Source organism: Buteo buteo, chromosome 13 (genome assembly GCF_964188355.1).
Source record: "Buteo buteo chromosome 13, bButBut1.hap1.1, whole genome shotgun sequence".
Lineage (NCBI taxonomy): Eukaryota > Metazoa > Chordata > Aves > Accipitriformes > Accipitridae > Buteo > Buteo buteo.
In genome coordinates this window covers 18,412,924-18,431,171 of record NC_134183.1, presented here as the reverse complement: position 1 = coordinate 18,431,171, position 18,248 = coordinate 18,412,924, and the positions used below count along the sequence as shown (strand labels likewise).

The 18,248-nt window shown below is 58.9% G+C and overlaps 2 protein-coding genes across 4 annotated transcripts in view; one reads left to right on the top strand and one right to left on the bottom strand.

Annotated features, from left to right (window-relative positions):
- Nucleotides 1-428: 428 nt before the first annotated feature.
- Nucleotides 429-9,428, top strand: SPHK1 (sphingosine kinase 1). The gene is made up of 5 exons (XM_075044943.1): nt 429-958; nt 5,684-5,833; nt 6,148-6,242; nt 6,516-6,631; nt 7,210-9,428. The coding sequence occupies exons 1-5, from the start codon at nt 433-435 to the stop codon at nt 7,991-7,993; spliced, it is 1,671 nt and encodes a 556-aa protein (XP_074901044.1). The 5' UTR covers nt 429-432; the 3' UTR covers nt 7,994-9,428.
- Nucleotides 9,429-10,493: 1,065 nt separating this feature from the next.
- The window catches only part of UBE2O (ubiquitin conjugating enzyme E2 O), a 67,517-nt gene continuing 59,762 nt past the window's right edge, over nt 10,494-18,248 (bottom strand). For all 3 annotated transcript variants that reach the window (XM_075044940.1, XM_075044941.1, XM_075044942.1), the window contains 4 exons: nt 17,757-17,893; nt 17,018-17,221; nt 16,238-16,295; nt 10,494-14,584 (listed from right to left, as the gene is read on the bottom strand). In XM_075044940.1, coding sequence (XP_074901041.1) covers nt 13,821-14,584; nt 16,238-16,295; nt 17,018-17,221; nt 17,757-17,893 — 1,163 coding nt within the window. In that variant the 3' untranslated portion in view covers nt 10,494-13,820. The remainder of the gene's footprint in view (nt 14,585-16,237; nt 16,296-17,017; nt 17,222-17,756; nt 17,894-18,248) is intronic.

Genomic DNA, 18,248 nt, shown 5'->3' with positions numbered 1-18,248 from the left:
CCTGCCGCCAGCGCCGACCTGTGCGATGCCGGACACGACGCACACCGGCTGGGGCCGGCACGGTTGCCCGGTGCTTTGCCGCTGGTCTCCCGGTGCGAGCGTGGGTCGGTGCCGTGCCATCCCCAGGACCGTGGGAGCACCCACGCGGGACACCCACCCCGGCAGGGCAGAGCCACCCACAGCAAACCCGCGGCGGTGCTTTGCCCTCGCGTGTCTACAGAGCCTTGCTCCAGCCGGGCAGTCCGGGTGCCCCCCCCTCCCCGGCCGCCCGTGGGGAGGCAGCGGGGAGCCGCCGGCCGCAGCCCTGCCCGGAGCGCGGGGCGGCGCTTGGGGAAACTGAGGCAGGCTGCGGGGATGGAGGGGGGGGGGCGCATCGGGGCAGCCCGGGACGGGCCCCCCCGGCCGGTGGGTGGGTAGGTGGGTTAAATTTTTATGAATGGGGCCGCCCCGCCTGCCATTGCCGGGCGGCGCGGCGGGTGTCAGCAGCGAGTCAGCGGCGGGCGGCGCTCCCCGGTGCGTCCCGCTCCCGTTCCGCCGCCGATGGCCGCCGGTCGCCGCGCTCCCCCGGAGCCCGGTGGGGGCCCGGTATTACTTCAAGGGATCTTCGGTGCGGGAGCGACCCCCGGTGCCGCCTCCTGTTCGCTGGTTCTGACGGCCCGGGAGCTGCAGGTGCGGCGTCCCCCCGGTTCCTCCGGGGGTTCGCCCGGTCCCGACGCCGCGCTCCGCCTGGCCGACTGCGTGGGCTCCGTCGCCTTCCCCGCCGCCGCCGCCGCCGCCTGCTTCTCCGTGGTGTGTTACCCCCTCCGCGGACCCCGCTGGGGCTCGCCCGCCCGCCAGCGCCTGGAGCGGACCTTCCGCGTCTGCCCGGGACCCGACGCCGAGGGCAACCTGCGCGTCGCCCAGGCCTGGAGCCGGAGGATCCGGGAGCTCTCCGTGCCCGCCGTGCCCACGCAGGACGGTGAGTGTCGAGACGTCGCCGCTCACGCCGCGGCTCCCGACGGAGCGAGCCCCGGCACCGGGGGTGGGAGGGTGGGGGGTGCCGGCACCGGGGCCAGCAGCAGCCGCCCGAGGGCGTGGGGTCCGCCCGGTCCCGCTTGCCCGTCCCCACGCGGGACGGCTGTCCCCGAGGGGCGGCGTGGGGACGCGGCTGGCAGCTGGCGCTGCGCGGTGCTCGGGCCCCGAAGGGACGGGTCGGGGACGGACGGACGGACGGACGGACGGGGGGTCCACATCCCCGCAGGGTCACCTCGATCGCCCCCCGCCCGCAGCCTGCGGGGGACGGGGACAGTCCTGTGCACAGCCCCGCGGCCGGGGGTGGCTTCTCCCCCCTTTTAGCCTTAAATCGAAGGGGCAGCGGGGACGTGGTGGCACCACGGAGGCCCTTTGCACGGTCCCTCCCGCCCCCCCCCCTCCCCCCCCCCCCCCCGTATCGCTTCGATTCGATAACTAGCAAAGCTCCAAAGGGCAGCATTAACCAAGAAAAAAAAAAAAGTCATCGTTGCTGATGCAGGCAGGACGGGAGCCAGGCACCCGCAGGTCCCATCCATGACTTGGGAGCAGGCGAATCCCCCCGGGACCCCCCCCAGGGCTCAGCGGGGTCCCAGGGCAGCACGGAGGGGGCCGGGTTTCAGTTCCCTCTCCCCCCTGCCCCGGGCGCTGTCACCAACTCGAAGGGAAGCGGCTGGCACAGGGGGCCAAGTCCTCCAGCTCCTGCAGTCAGGGCAGGGCAGGCTGGCATATATTTGAACATCTGAGCAGAGATTCAATTATATGCACTACTTCATTTATTTAGCTGTCCAGTCGCACTGATCAGACTTGGAAATTAAGAGGCATGCGGTTAGAGGGATCCTGTCAAATCACATTTAGCCCAGCTCTCCCTGCCTGGATTTTAAAATGCAGCTTTTTTACATGACCTGCAGCTACAAAACAACTTTCTGCTACTCTTCCTAAAGAATAAAAAAAAATCCAGTGGAAGGGGGTGAGGGCAAAACCAGTTCCTCGGCTCTATTTCCAGCCTGAACTCTGCAGCTGTAAGTCTCCAGGCGTTTTAAAACCCTCGCCCTTTTAGCAGGCCGTGCGAGGGTGCTGGGGCAGGAGCAGCTCATTGCACGGCAGGGGCCTCGGGGGAACCCGAGGAAGGAGGACGGGAGAAGGCGGTGCGGGATTTTGCAGTTATTTTTCTAGCTGAGGGCCAGCAGGATTTGCAAACCTTCTCCCTCAGTTTGGGACAGAGCTAAAAATGCCTTTCGCCACACCCTGCGCTTACACGCACCCTCACGTGTCTGTGCGGGACAGATAAGGCCGTGTCAGGAAGCTGCATGCGAGTCCGTGCGGAGCAATCCTGTCACCCCATCCCTGCGGGGGGGGGGGGGTACAGATCTGGGGAGCCACCGGCGATCTCATCCCGGTGTCATTTCAGCTCCAGCATCCCCTGGGATAAAAGCCTTGGGGAGAGCTACGGCAGGGAGGAAGCTTCCTCCTCCTTATTTCACCCCAAGGGGAAAAAAAAAGTCCCTCAGCAATGAATAACCCCAAAGCTGGGGCTGCCCACAGTGTGCAGGGAATTGTCCCACCCTGCAGCCAGCCGGGAGGGAGCAAACCGCCCCTGGGCTTGTGTCCTGGTGGGGAAATCTGGGCTTGTGTCCTGGTGGGGAAATCTAGCCCCCGGCCATAGCAGGAAGCTGCCGTTGAGCTGCCATCAATGGCCACGGCGTCACGGCGTGTCGGCAGCGAGCGGGACTTGGCCCTGCCACAAGCCCCCATTTTGGGGGACCTCCTTGCCGCGCTCATCTCTGCGGAGAGGGGATGCAGCAGGCGTGCCCCAGTCTGGCCCAGCCTCACGCCACCCAGGTCACCGGGTCCCCTGCCAGCCTGGCACACTTGTTCCTTGTGCCCACAGAGTTTCCAGAAGGATGCGGGGACACCACGGAGCAGCTGCGGCTTCTGATGGCGGAGCTGCGGCAGCGTGGTCCCTGCCTGAGCGTGGCTGGGACCAGTGTCCCATGGGGGGATGTGGGCAAAGGGGGTAGAGCAGAGTTTGTGCACTAGCAGCAGCTGGAGCCCCTTCCTCCTGCTGACTCAGTGTCTGCTCCGGTCAGCGTCTGAGGTTGAAAGCAGCCGCACTGTGCCGGGAAGTGGCTAGGCCTTGCCTGAGATGCCAGGGGCCAGCCGGTGTTGCGCAAAGGAAAGGGATTCTGCAGAAATCTGTCCCCTTTGCCAGAGCATTGCTGCTGCTGGGCTCCGGCTCTGAACCGGCACCCTCCACTTCTGCCGCGGGAGCCTGGGTTGAGCACAGTGTTGCTGGTGTCACCGGTCCCGCACCGGGATCACATCCCCATCCCTATTCACACCCTGGTACCAGCAATCTGTCCCTTGTGATGGTGTGACGGCATCCCTCTGTGTCCTGAGCAGCGTTCGCCTTTCCCCCCTCCACCCAAGGAGCGGGTCCTCGGGGTCCCAGCCGTACCCCACTGCCCAGCAGAGGCTATGGGGCAGCAGCCACGGGTCCAGGCAGGATTTTCAGGCAAGACCTGGCTGCAGCTCTGTGTGCACGTCAGAAACAACGTGGCTGATTAGAAACATTGTGGGTTTAAAACACTGCATTTAGGTTCTTGAAGCGCCTCGTGCTCTCGCTCTGCACCCTCCAGGGCTGGGGCGGGGGGAGAAAGAGAGAGAAAAGCCCCCCATCACCTGCCTCCTGCAGCTGGGGCTTGACCATGAACCCTCTGTCCTGGGGGCTCAGCTGTGTTTGTCAACGGGATTTTAGTGCTGGTAGTGACTGGGGAAGGCTCCGGAGTGCAGGGAGTGGGGCCAGCCCAACCCTGGGGTTGCTGCCCGTTATCCCTGACCCAAGCTGGGGCAGCCTCTGCTCGCAGTGCTTCACCACCATCCCTGAGGGCAGCTGGTCCCCTCGCGTCTGGCACCCACTGATAAGGGACCAGGGAGGGTGGGGGGCAGCCGGCGGCTTCCCCCGGCCCTGGGCGGCAGCAGGGAGAGCCGGCCCAGAGCCAGCGCCCGGACCCAGGCTCGGCCTTGGCTGATGGAGCTCTCACGGGTGGACTTTTGCTGTGAACTCAGTGGCAGGTCCCAAGCAGCCGGTGTGGGGACAAGGAGGTGGCCCGGAGGGTGACAGCCTCACCAGATCCTTCCCAGGGACAGAAAATCAACCTGATGGCGCCGAAATCAGCAGAGCTCTGTGTGCTCCCCAGGGCTGGGATGGGCACGGAGATGGGATGCTCCAGGCATGTCTTCCCTCGGGGCAGCTCGTGGAGCTCTGCCAACCCGCAGGGAAGCCCCAGCGTGGCCATGACCGGTGTGATGCCAGGTGTCACCCCAGGGAGGTAGCACACGTGGGGACCTCCATTACCCCAGCTCCCCTCTCCCTGCCTCCATCCCCAGTGGGGGTGACAGAAGGAGTTTTAGCTGTAAAAACGCTGCCCGTGTGTCAAACAGCTCGAATCAAAGCGTGCAGAGAAGGTTTGGGGGATGGGCAGCTGGTCCCAGACCTCCTGCCCCGGGTTAGAGGGGGGTTCCGGGCCCTGGGGCAGCGTTGGGAAATATCATCTGCTTTTGTGACTCAGCTCCTGACGGAGCAGCTATTTCTGCTGAGTCAGCAGGCACAGCCCCCACGCTGTCCTGCACAGCCCACGCACCCAGGCGGGAACCCGCTATACCCCTGGGGGTCAGATCACAGTTTAGGAGGCCCAGAGCTGGTGGGGAACACCCCTCCCACCCCCAAAAAAATTGGCTTCACCCTGCAGGGCTGGGGCTTTCCAGAGGCACTACAGGAACTTGAGGCTTCCCTGCTCATTTTGGGACATGGGGTGCCCAGGCAGAACCCAGGGGCCCTGCTCACAAGCATGCTGCCTCCAGCTCCCCTGGGTGCCATCGGATCACTCCTCCTGGGAAGGCAGCTGCAGCCTGGGCTCACCCCATCCCCTGATGTGGGGGGGCTGGAAGCAGGCAGAGGGGCAGAAGGATGCAGACCCCCGCCAGGCTTGTAATTACAGCCCGACTGGGGCTCTCGCGCACGAAACTTGAGCCCCGTGGGGAGCAGAGGAAGCAGAAACTTCCGTCTGCCGGCACAGGTGTCTGTTCTGGCCCCGCTCCATCTGGGGTGGATGTGGGGAATTGGGACCTCGAGTCCCCCTGGCCCCCATCCCTCGCGTGCCTGGCTCCCTGTGCATTGGGGGACTGAGCCATCTTATGATGGTTCAGCAGGGAAAACTCACAGCTGAGGGTGTTTGGGCTTCAAACCTCTGCTTCGCTTCCACCTTTCTTTCCTTGGCATGTCCGAAAATGCAGCCAGCAGCGCCCCGTGGCCCTGGGATGCACAGAGATGCTTGGTGCTGTAGAGCCCCAGCTCCACTGTGGCATCGCTGGGTTGCTGCGGGGCTCCAGCCTGGGCATAAAACATCTCTGCTGATTGCAGGAGAGCTCAAGGTCCCTGCAGGACCCCATGTCCCCAGCTCTGCCACCTCCCTTGGTTTCCCATTAATGGGATCCTCCATCCCTGCTCACCTCCTGTTGCCTCTGGGTCGGGATGCAGCCTAGGGAGCTTATGGGGATCGGGGGCAGCTCCCCTTCCTGTGGGGCCATGGCAAATGCTGCCCCAGCTCGGAAAGCCCTCCCTGGGCGGTGCCACGGCCCCACCACCCTGATTCCCAATCTCCCCCCCGCCCAGGTGACAGCTATGGGGTGCTGCCCCGGCCCTGCCGTGCATTGGTGCTGCTGAACCCGCAGAGCGGCACCGGCCGCGCGCTCGAGGACTTCCAGGCGGTGGTGCAGCCCATGCTGGCCGAGGCTGACATCGCCACCACCGTCTTCATCACTGGTGAGTCCATGAGCGGCTCCCTCACCTCCTCCTCCTCCCTTCCTGGGATCCTACTGGGTGCTGCCACCCCGGGCTGGGTTCCTCCGAGAGCCTCGTACCCCCAGCATCACTGCAGCTCTGGCTCCTGCGGGGCTGGTTTGGACAACATGATGGGTGACTTGGTTGGACTCCATAGGGGTGACTGCCTCACCTCCTGCATCCCTCGCTGGAACCCCCGTGGGGACAGCGGGGCTGGGGTCACTGTCTGAGGGGTGGCAGCAGGCAGGACAGAGGGACAGAGGACGATGCTCGACTCACTCCACTTTCCCCCGCAGAGAGACCCCACCATGCGCATGAGAAGGTGCGGGACGAGGACCTGTCGCAGTGGGACACGTTGGTGGTCATGGCCGGGGACGGGCTGCTCTACGAGGTGAGGGGCACTGTGGGGCATCCCCCCGGCCGGGATGGGCAGAGAGCTGGGAAAAGAGGGGTGCCTGGGGCAGAAGCCAAGCTTTGAGACACGAAGGCAGGCAGGGAATGGTAAAGGAGAGATGGCACCTAGCTCGGATCAAAGCAGGGCAGCCGTGGCCTCGGTCCTGCCCTGGCCGGGGGCACCACAGACTCTGCTCCCCCCGGGTCTGGGCAGGGGCCGCTGGGTTCCTTGCCTGCTCCCAGGCGCCACAAGCTCCCTTTGTCCCCACAGGTGGTGAACGGACTCATGGAGCGGCCGGACTGGGAGGAGACCATGAAGAAGCCGCTGTGCATCCTGCCAGGGGGCTCCGGGAACGCCCTGGCCGCCTCCATCAACCACTACGCAGGGTGAGCCCCGACCCTGCGGGGGCACCCGCTGCCAGCACCGCACCGGCCAGCACACGGGGCTGCGCTGGCACCGAGGCGGGGGGGATGAGGGAAACGAAAGGCTGCACGTGGCTCCAGCCCAGGGGAGGGGTGCTGGGGTGCCCAGCACAGGGATGCCCACCTGGGTCCCCACCTCCCCACAGGCTGATGCAGCACAGCCCCAGCTGGTCCCTGTGAGCATGACTGCATCCCTGCGTCCCCAGCTCCCCCCACAGCCTTTCTCCTCTCTGAGCTCTGATTCTGACACGGCTTTACTCCAAAGGAGCCGTCCTGGGGCACAGCTGATCCCGCTGCAGGGCGGAGGGGAGCAGGATTGCCCTGGCCCAGCAGCCCCAACTCGGTTCCCTCTTTCAGGAGCTGTTTTATTCTTCCCACCCCCAGCAAACCCTCTCCCAGCAACTGTCCCTAAGGGATGCCGTCACCCAGCTGGGATACATCCCAACCATGATAGAGGGGCAAGGGTTGCACATGGATGCTGGGACAGCAGGAGCAGCCCTGAGGTGGGTCCAGCCCAAACTCACCCTCTCCATCCCTTGCAGCAACGATCACGTCGCCAAGAAGAAGCTGCTGACGAACTGCACCTTCATCCTGTGCAAGGGGCTGCACACACAGATGGACCTGGTCTCACTGAGCACTGCCTCGGGCAAGCGCCTCTTCTCCTTCCTCGGCTTCGGCTGGGGCTTCATCTCGGATGTGGACATCGACAGCGAGAAGTACCGCTGGCTGGGCAATGCCCGCTTCACCCTGGGCACCCTCCAGTGCCTGGCCAAGCTGCGGGTGTACCAGGGCCGCCTCTCCTACCTGCCCGCTGTCCCCGAGCAGGGCAGCCCCCCGGCACCCAGGGACCCCCACGCGCCTGTCACCAACGGCCAGGCTGGCCGCATCCTGCCGCCGGCGGGGACGGAAGCGCCGGGGGCTCTGCCCACCGACTCGCTGCTGGTGCCGCTGTGCCAGCCGGTGCCGGCGCACTGGACGGTGGTCCCCGAGGAGGAGTTTGTCTCCGTCTACGCCATCTACCAGTCCCACCTGGGCACCAACCTGCTGATGGCACCGGCGGCCCAGCTGCACGATGGTTGCATCCACCTCTTCTACCTGAAGGCCGGCATCAGCCGCGTGGCGCTGCTGAAGATCTTCCTGGCCATGGCCAGGGGGACCCACCTGGACTTGAACTGTCCCCACCTGCGCTACGTCCCCGTCCGGGCTTTCCGCCTGGAGCCGCGGGCGGCCACAGGCATCATGACGGTGGACGGCGAGGTGCTGGCCTGCGAGCCCGTGCAGGGCCAGATCCACAGCCGCCTCTGCCGCATCCTCAGCGGCTCCTGAGCTGCCAGGCTCCCCCCGCACCCCGCAGCGCTGAGCTGCCGGCACGGCCCAGCACAAGGGCGGCAGAGCCTTCCTCCCACTCAGGAACCTCCTCCTCCTCCCATAGCAATAGCTCTCCGGGGCCGTGGCTGCTCGTCCCCTCGCTTGCCCCCGTGCTTAGCTTTATCCCCTTCGGACAGCCACCGGTGCTGTCCCAAAAATGAGCCACGAGCCCAATCAGGTACTCGGTGCCAGCGTGTTTTATCCCGGTACAAGGTCCTGGCCGCGGGCGGCTGCGCCGGCACAGCCCCATCCCCTCCTCAGCTCAAATGCACACGGTGGCATTGCTCGCATCCCTGCTGCAGAGCCAGTGCCAACCCCCAGGGATGGTCAGGACCAATATATCCAGTACAGCAAATTGACTTTTTTAAGAATGTTTCTACCCAAAGCTTCCCGTAGAAGCAGAGTTTATTCTTGTGAGAAATGCAATAAATATCTAGCGTTTGCAAAAAAATCCCCCCGGGTTTTAAATCTGAGCTCACGGCTGCTGTCAGGGGCAGGGCTGTGGTGCTGTCACCCCCGGCTGGGCTCACACGCAGCCCGGCCACGCGGCTGTCAGGATGGATTTAGCTCAGCACCGTGGCCCTTCGCTCCCCAGCATCCTGCCTGCGCTGCCAGACCACTGTCATCTTGGGGCCAGAAGCAGCACGGAGCGATGGCCCCAGAAGATGCTCTCAGGGGAGATACCATAGAGGTAGGACATGGGGCATCCCAAGTTTTGGGGTGTGCTGGTACCTCCCCGCTCAGCCTCACACCGGGGCTGATTGATTGAATCCAGGGAGCTCAGCCCCGCAGCAATTCTTTGGGACAGCTTGGGGATGCTTCAGTTCCTCCGAGCGAGGGCAGGGAAAGGGTCATAGAAGAGGTTCAAGGAGGGGATTGTTGGAGCAGAGAGGTTTGGCTCTCTGCCGGGAGCAGGGGCCCTACGGGGAGCTCACACATCCCCTTTCCCAGGCAGCCCGGGGCCAGCTGGAGCCCTGCAACAGGTCCCTGCCCAGGGGCTTGCCTGGGGGGGCATTACTCAGGCTGTTTGGTATAAAACTGCAGTAATTAAACCTCATTTACAGTGCTCGAGTACAAAGCAGAAGAGTAAACAGTGGTGGCTGTCTGCATTTATTCATCTACAAACTATGCAATTAGGATTGCAGAACCAGGAAAGAAGAGCACAATTGTTCCCCCTGCCCCCCACGGCTCCACTCGCTCATAGGGAGCCAAGCTCCCGCTCCAGGGCCAGCAAGGCGGGCAGCAGCTGGGAACCACCTCCCACAATAAAGTTATTTCCCCCGTGGCATTGGGCCAGGTGTAAAAACAGGCTCAGCAACGCTTCGCCGAACTCTGACCACATCGGACAGCCACCGCTGCTGGAGGAGGCTGCAGGGAGAGCCCAGGGCAGGGGATGCGCTCAGAGCTCTTGGCTGACTCGGTCCAGTGAGACAGTTCACCAGAGCTGAGCCACTTGGGTTTGCAGCACCCGAAAGGCTCCCTGGAGTCTCCTCCGGGCCTCTCCCAGGGACAGCTGTATTGCTCGCAGCAGCAGGTTGCTCGAGATCTCCCTTGCCCTCCCTTTCCCCAGTTTTGCTGCACAAGCCTCTTCCTTGACCCAACTGCTTCCAAAACCCATCTGCCAGCAGCCACGGGCTCTTCCAGGGCAGCCCCCGACAGCTCCCCCCACGCAGCCCCTCGCTCCTGACACCCGAAGGAGGGGGCAGCAGCTGCCACGCACCCCTCAAGAGGCAGATGCTTGCTGGTTTTGAACAATTCCAGCAAAGCTATTAAGTCTCAAAACATTGACATCACTGCCCATCTCCTCTGCCTGCACTGGCACCCATCGAGCCTCTCCTTGCAGGCAGAGGGGGGGCGAGGGAGGGCAGCCACGGGGGCAAACAGCAGTGAGGGTTAAACACCTCACCAGCACCCAGAAGGTGCAAGGAGTCCCTTGGCCCCTGCAGCCTGGACATGGCTGCGTTTGCATCTCATCACACACTTACCTGTGCGCTGAGGTAAGGGCTGGGAAGGCAGTACCAGCACCCATGAGCCATCCCACTGCCAGACTGGGGGATCTGCAGAGGGTTTTGCTTCGCCCCAGGGTCTGGCCCCGTCTGCTGGGGCAGCTGCCAGTTGAGCCACCAGCCGTGCTGCAGCACATGCCGAGCCGCCGGGCAGCCTGCATTTACTGCGTGCCAGCAAAAAGCAGGGAAAATAAGGAAGAAAAAAAAAAAGCCCGACAGATGCCCCGTGAATCAGGATTTCGGGGAGCTAGTTTATACAGACCCATGAGGGTAGCCCCTCGCTGCCAGATCTGCCTGGCTCCCTCGGGACTTGCTGCCCTCTCCGTGCCGTTGATTTCAGCCAGCAGGACCCCGTCCAGTCCAGACCCTGGCGCAGGGATGCACGCCGGAGATGGGGCAAGTGCCAAAAGCGTGGCAGGGAGGGGGGAAAAGAAAGAGACAACAGTCAGAACTACTCACAGAGGCAAAATTTAATGGCAAGTCATCTTCCCTCCTTTATTACACCTTGGTTAGCCAAACAAAAAAAATTCTGCAGGTAAAAAAAGTTTTAATGGTCACACAGCACTTTATACATATATCGTAAGCAACCAAGCATCCACATCTGCACGTGAACGACACACCTCTAAGCATGGCCTCAATAGTCAGGTCTTTTTTTTTTTTTTTTCATTAAATACTGTACAGAATCAAGGCTACAAACTGATTTTGTAATGCTTCTTCCCCAACCCCAGCACTTAAAACAGTTACAGGCTGCTCTCATTTGTACATCACACAGTCGTGTAGCCAGTTTTAAGGCTAACAATATGCATCATGCTTTGGCTTTTTTTGTGTGTTTTTAATTTTTTTTTTTAAGGTTTTAGCCTTTTAAATTTTGTTACCCTTAAATATTACATACATACACAAAAAATTACATAGCTGCAGTGTGCTCACCACCAACCTCATCACCCAGGAGCTTCACATTATCAAAAGCTTTAGAAAATTTGTAAACCTCCGTGCACGCCTCGCCTCGGTTTGGGACAGCCAGCTAGAGAGCGAGCGATGGCAGGGGTAGCGGCAGCCCGGGAGTAGCGTCCCCTTCCCAGAAGGCCAATACACAGCTCGTCGGTAGGAAGCCCCAGGAACCTGTGCAAAAGCTCTTGATTAAGATCAGAAGAAACAAAGAGACTTCTTGGGCAAAGAGGAGGACTCGAGCAGCTCACACCAGCAGCGCTGGCTGGCTGCCTGCTCTCCTCCCCAGGCGGGTGGGCAGCCTGACCGCCTTCCCCATGAGATGACAGCTGCAGAGAGCAAAGGGTGGGCAAAGCAGGGAACCCTGGAGCTCCTCTGTCCCTCCATCCCCATCTTGGCCCGGCCCCAAAAGGTTTTTTCTCCCTCCCTCCCTGGCTGGTGGGGCTAAGGACAGCCACAGCCCGGCACAGGGGACAGAGGAAGTCAGCGTCTGTAGACCACCAACCGCAATTTTGTCGGGTAAGAGGTTTAATCATTTGCGGAACAAGCCTCTCTGCCTGCCCTTCCCCTGCCCCGAAGCTACAGCCTCGCCCCTCTGCCCCAATCGGCCCTTTATATCTTGGAGACACCCCGCTCCTTGCTCAAAGGGGATTCATTCATTTAGCACCAGCCACAGCCAGAAAGCGGCTGTGAGTTACACATGCAGTTCACACTGCCCTGCCTGTGGCTCAGAGCATCTCTCTGCACCCCAGATGGGGGTCTGCCACACTGCCCGACCTCCTGCCTGCCAGAGCAGGGCCAGAGCTGCTCCACAGGCCATCCACCCACAGACCAATGCTTGGAGAGCTCTGCAAGCCCAGGTCTTTGTTCACAGCTAAGCTCTGCTTCCTCCAGAGTGCCAGGAGCAGGACATGCCCTCCAAAATGCCAGCAGTGGGTGGTGACACGAGAAGGGCTTTGCATAGCCAGCCTCGTGGCTCTGGAGCATCACAGGGGCAGCTGGAAATCACAGGCGCAGGGAGCTGGGTGAGGGGATTTCGGCCAGTGGGTGCAGACCTGGCATTTCAAGGAGCAGAAAGCACTGCGCAAACGTGCTGAGATTTGCCTGCTGTTCTCCATTTCAAAACGAGAAGGCCAGATCCTGGCCTGCGTGGGGGGAAGGGAGACAGCCATATTGAGCAAGAGCAAAGGAGAGTTTTGTCTCCATCCTTAGTTCTGGCAGAGGCAACCGCTCAGCCCAACTCCTCCCTGGGAAGCCTGGCACCACCGGCTCCCTGTGCTGGCTGGAAGGACCAACAGACTCTCCCTGACAGACTGTGCTCCACATGGATGCTAAGAGGGTGCTTCTCCAATGCCTAAACATTGGGCAAATGCAATAGTGCTGGAGTGCGATCTCCCAGCTCCAGAAGTGCAAGTGCGTGCGTGCACACAGAAAAAGAGGCTTCAGGAAGGTGTCTTAACCAGGAGACTCTGGCAAGTCACTGCTTCAAAGTGCTCACGGTCACCAGCTCAGACAGCTCTCTTGCTGCTGAAACACGGGCTGATCCCACCAGCCATTTCCCAAAGTGGCACGGCAGTGCTGCAGTTGAGATTAGGGATAGCATGTGCTGTGCCCACAACGCTGCCGGCCACAGTGGACCCAGGCCACCATGGGAAACAGCTGGCAAGGGAAGGAATTGATAACAGTCCGCATCAGTGTCTGACGTGCTCCAGTTGCTGGCTGAGTAACAGCACAGGAACGGTCACAAACTGCTGCTGCTACAACAGGACTTTGTCACGACACAACAGCTCCTTTCCCTTGGGTACCCTGACTCAAACAGCTTCGAAAAACCCATCTACAGCTGAACGACGGAGAAGCAGCAGCCATGCCAGGTTCACCATCCAGACTAGCTGCTAGATCTACAATACACCCCAAGATCACTCGTTGCCGCCTGCCCAGGCGAGGACGAGATCCAGGGGTAGATGTAGTGCTGTGTGACAGCCAGGATGGCTGGGAACAAAAGACGCAGATACCTAAGTAATAAGGGCAGAACCCTGAATCCCATGTATTTCTAGAAGACAGGCATGCATGGTGGGGAAAGGGAAGTTTGCCTTACCCTGGAGAAAAAGAAGTGGGGATGGCTAGAATTGCTTCCAGAAGACCGACCAGAAGCTACAGAACTGGATGGAAACCCTGCAGCACTACCAGGGCAGCACAAGTGCTAGCGCAGAGCTCTGGTTTTGCCTACCAAGTCCTGATCGGAAGAAACTCGTAGCTATCGGTGAACAACTAAGACTAGAGCAACTCCATATGGTGTAGACAACTTCAATGCAAACACAATCCAATGTCTAAGTACATATAAGCTGGGGTAGACTTCATAAAACCCATGGTAACGCAGAGAAAAATGAAAGACTGGGAGGGCATTGCCCTTCACTTCCAGATACTACAGCAATGACTTCTCCTGGCTTGAGCCCCAGCAGAACAAACTGCTGGGTGCAGTGCTGGGTGGGAAGAGTCCTTGTGTGGAAAGGTGCCCCAAGATGAAAGTGCAGAGGGAACGTGGCTGCAAGACTGCTTCTGTGCAGGTCTCAAATCTTACCATTGCAGGGTCAAACTCGCAAGAGGAGCACGTACATGGGACAGAGGGAAGGAAGAAGGGCTGGGGGCAAAGAGTTATTCATGCTTAGACAACCTTTCCTCGGAGGAGCAATCAAGCCTACCACCTTCTTTGGAACAAACCAAGCTGAGGAAGAAAAGCTGGAAGGAGAAGCCAGTTTACTGGTAACAGCGTTTGCCAATTTCCTTTCTGCTGCTTTCCCTTCTCCCCTGCACCTGCCTGTCCCTAACCTGATGGTTTATTTGTCCTCTGTCCACTCTGGGATATTGGCCCCTGCTAAGGCAGCCCGGTACTGCTGCAAGACACCGCGGATGCTTTTAATGAACCCCTTGGACAAAGGGAAGAGGGGGAACCCAATATCAGGGTAACCGCTCTTCTCCGGAAGGAAACTCCTGTAGCTCTTTCTCCTTTTCTTTGGTTTCACACTAGGCTGCAAGGCAGAGTCCTGGGCAGCCTTCCCCTCGTCCGTTCGGTCTCTGGCCAGGTCTACCCCCCTGGCTTGGCCTGTGCTCTCCGAGTCTGAGTACTGTTGGAGATCACCAGCATTGGGCGTCGAGGTCGTGAACTCCGACTCGTCCAGCTCCTCCTTCCCGTCGAGTGCGGAGTCGGAAAGTTCGGCGGCAGCCCCCTGCTCCGAGCTGCTGCCGTACTCCCCCAGCGACCCCGCATTGTCTCCTGGGCTCTCGGCCAGGGTGCCGCAGGCAGAGTGAAGGGAGGCAGAATCTGCCCCATTGGCCTGTTCGTGGCTCCGCTCCACCAGCTCATTCGTCTCCAGCCAGGATTCGATGCGGGACACCAGGCGCCAGCCATTGCAGCGAAAATGTTCACGGATTTCATGTTCAAAGACTTCCACTGGCCTGCGCAGCAGCTGCATCATGGACTGCACCACTCGGATCAGGGTCATCTCATTGTAGCAGCGACTGTTCTCATAGCCCTCCTGGAGGCCCCGGTCGCTGTCAAAGCCCGCCTCGTTGTAGTAGGGCTCATTCACTAGGATGAGACCTGCCAAGAGAAGGGGAGACCAAGGGGTTAAGGGAGGAACTTTACTGTGAATTGCCAAACAAGGCAGACACTGCTGGGCCCTGATTTCTGCCAAGGTGGTTGAGATTCAAGGGTCATAGCATCACGCCAGCTTCACCTGCAGCCACACTGATGCAGGCAGCCTGAGGCCAGCAGCAGGCAGCGCAGGGAAGGGACTGCAGGAGAACACATTGCATGGAAGCCACGCTTTGACTTCAAGAAGGTAGCAGAGGCCAGGGTGGACCACCAGGAACCTGCAAGATGCAATGGACCGGTATCACAAGGGGAGCACTTGTGTGAGTGAGTCTGTGGCCTTTTGCTAGTGCAGTGGGGATCTCGGATGCTGCCAAGTGTGGCATTCAAGATCCTTGGCTGGCAAGAGTAGTCTTCCACGAGTGCAATGCAGAAGGCACACAACAGCAGAGGAGGTCAAAAGGGCAGAAGGAGAAAGGTTTCACAGTTCCTTTCCCTTCCCTCGTAGCAAAAACCCCACAAACACACCCAAAGCTTTTTTTTCTTAATTAGTTTTTTTTCCTCCTCCTCTTAATCAGAACAAAGGCCAATCTTCAGTAACAGGCTTTGAGCTGGCCAGGTCCTATCCTGTCCAGCATAGTCCCATCAGACAGCGCAGTTCTAAGTGAATACTGTGGCAAGACACCCATACCAAGCTTTCTCCTGCTTGCTTCTGGTCTAATGTAATTACATGTATGTAGCAATGGCACCAATACTGCCAGGCTGCTGGCAGCCTGCCACAAACTGCATTAGAGCTGGTGGAGGTGAGATCATGAGACTCTCAAAGCCCCGGCAGTAAGAAGGGGAGAAGAGATCTTTCACTAGCACCAAGTTGCTCCAGTAAAACATTTAGCATTTCATTTTCTAAATTTGGATCCTCAGCTTTGTAAATGAGAAAAGGCTTTTCTCATGGTGTCGTTCCTGCACAGGAGGATACAGGTGGACTGTGAGACTTTCAGAGGAGCAGGAATTGCCTGCTGACTCGAGGCAGGAGCCTTTGCTCTGTGTCAAAGGTTTCTCAAGTCACATGCCTGGGCTCCCCACACAGAAAGTTGGCCTTGAGGAAGAGATTTGATTTAGTCTGTCTGCTCCCAAACTAGATATGGCAGGGCAAAGCCCTATGGCAGGAAGCCCTGGGGCTGGCCTAGACACACCCCTGATTATTCTCTGCTTCGGAAGGAGCATAAACACCATCATCATGTGCAAAAACATGCCCAGTGTAGGATGGGTGCGTGACTCAGTGGGGATAAAAAACAGTCCTGCAAATGAAGCCCAGTTTAGCAACTTCAACTAACTTTGGTAACTGCCTGAGGACACAGTAGTTCACCTTTGTCAGCTCAGAATAACAAGCAAAACAGCTCTGTGCTTAGCTGTCGCAGTGAGAAGGAAAGCATTGTATCAGAGACCTGGGATGCAGCCAAAAATCAAGGCATGAGAAAAGCTTGCAGCTGCTTCAGCTGCTGAACTGGAGAGATAAGGACACTGCTTTGTCCAGCAAGGTGAGAGCAAAAGGCAGCACTAACTCAACTGGCATGGCAGATCCCAATTGTGTGCCCCCCCCAAGCCTGCATCGCCTCCTCCCTCTGCATTTTCCTGTCCCACAGACTCTGCAGGAGCATTTACCTTGGATGGAGATGAGTACTTGAAGGAGGCTGGATTTACTGGTCCACCTTTCTGTCCCCTGAAATGCACATACAAATGTGTTAAAGGGCTGAAGCACCATCAGTTTGCTCTGTGATAACTGTTAGGTGAAGCGAGGCCCCAGTTTCTCTTCATTCCTATCACTAAGGTCCTGTGGCTTACAGCAGGAACAAGGACTGACTCAACAAGCACTCGATGTGCTAGTGTCCCATTGTACCAACCCATCTGTGCATTATTTTTTGACAGCATTGCACCCCATCAGGCCAGTTCTGCCTGGAACAGTGTAACCCTACACATCAGACACCAGTTGCAACCTCTCCCCAGCTGCCCTTTCCATCTACCTGCCCAAAACACAGCACTTTCCCTGGCTCTGTTTATTCCAAATCTCCAGCTAGACTTTGTGCCACACTACAAGATTTGTCCACAGTGTGAGAGACAGGCATCCAAACCATGGGAGAATACTCCATGCTGATGTTGCATCTCTGCTCTGTCCAACCGTGACACAGCCCAGCTGGTCTTACCACAGGCTTCTTATCAAGGAAGGACAGACAAGAGCCAAATATGGTCCCAGAAGAAACCAAACTACAGCAGTTACCTGCTCCAGACATCTAAAACAGAGCCCAAAGCCCAAGCCACCCACAGCTCAAGCACCACCTGAGCCCAGAAGTCACCCACGACTCTTGGCTTGGTAGGAAGCAGCTTGTTCCAAAAGCAGCCTGGCACAACCACTGCTCCCCATGGATGGGTGGATGAAAGCATTACCTTGCCTATCCATGTTCCCAGGAGGCTGACACACACTTTGCCGTTGTCATACAGGTTGGGATTCAGTCTCCCACTGCACTGGGAGAGGTAGCGGAAGAGAGGTGGGACAGCAGGGTAGATGTTGGGGAGCTGGATATCAAAGAGAAAGAGGCCATCTTCATACGGTGTGCGTGTGGGCCCTTTTATAAGTGCTGAGAAGAGATCCTGTGGAGAAAGGCAATATAAGCCAGGCACTGTGAAACCCTGGCAGGGTTGTATTTGCATAGGGGGAAAGAGGGGATGTGATTAACTCAGCCCTTGCAAGAGTCAGCTCAAGCAACACACCTCAGGGCACCTTTCCCCTAGAGGCTGCACTTCTACTATAGCCTGACAGCAGACCGAGCCTTCGGATCTGAAGCAGGGCTTCAAGGACAGCCAGCAATCCCCAAGCTGCTCACTAGTTACACCAGCCCCTTGCTGGCTGCCTACCTGCCTTTCCTGCTCAGCAGGACAGGCAGCCCCGTGCACAAAGCACCCAAAATAGGCTTCCTGCGATGAAGAACTCCCTGCTGTCTGCCACTCTGACTTGGGGAATGCAAAAGCAGCCATTTAGAGTAATTACAGCCATATTTCACATGCTGCACACATTCCTGCAGCTCTAATGCAAAGGATTAAGGCTAAGAAGCAGGGAATTCCAAAGAAAGCAATCCGGATGCTGACCCCAGCACTAACACACAGGCATTTGAGAGCAGGCACTTGCCATTCGATCCTCGAAGGTTTTAACCATGATGCCATCAGGCAGGGAGGTGGCCAGGAGAGCCATCTCTTTCCGCACAGTGCTAAAGAACTTCTTTGCTTCTGGGGGCTGGAACTCCATTTTCTTGAAGGCATGGGTATCTGTGGAGCAAGGAAGAGAACAGGATTAAAGTATGCTTTTGGAAACTGTCACAGGTTCCTTGTGAAGACAAATCTATCTGTGTGTTAAATGTATCATCAGGAAGACTTGACTTGCTTTGGTGCTGAGCCAGGAGGCAGCCTAGAGATTATTTGTTTTTTTCCCATACTGTACAGCAGCCACAACCTGCACCCCCTGTTCTCATGGTGCCACACAACACTGTCCCTGTGCCTCAACAAGGAGCCCTGTCCCACAGCCGGGACAACTGCAAAGCGATGACCCTTCCTCTGCAAAACCTAAGCATAGCTCCCCATTTTTATTTATATACACCTGCAGGTTCAGAACAGTTTGGCCACC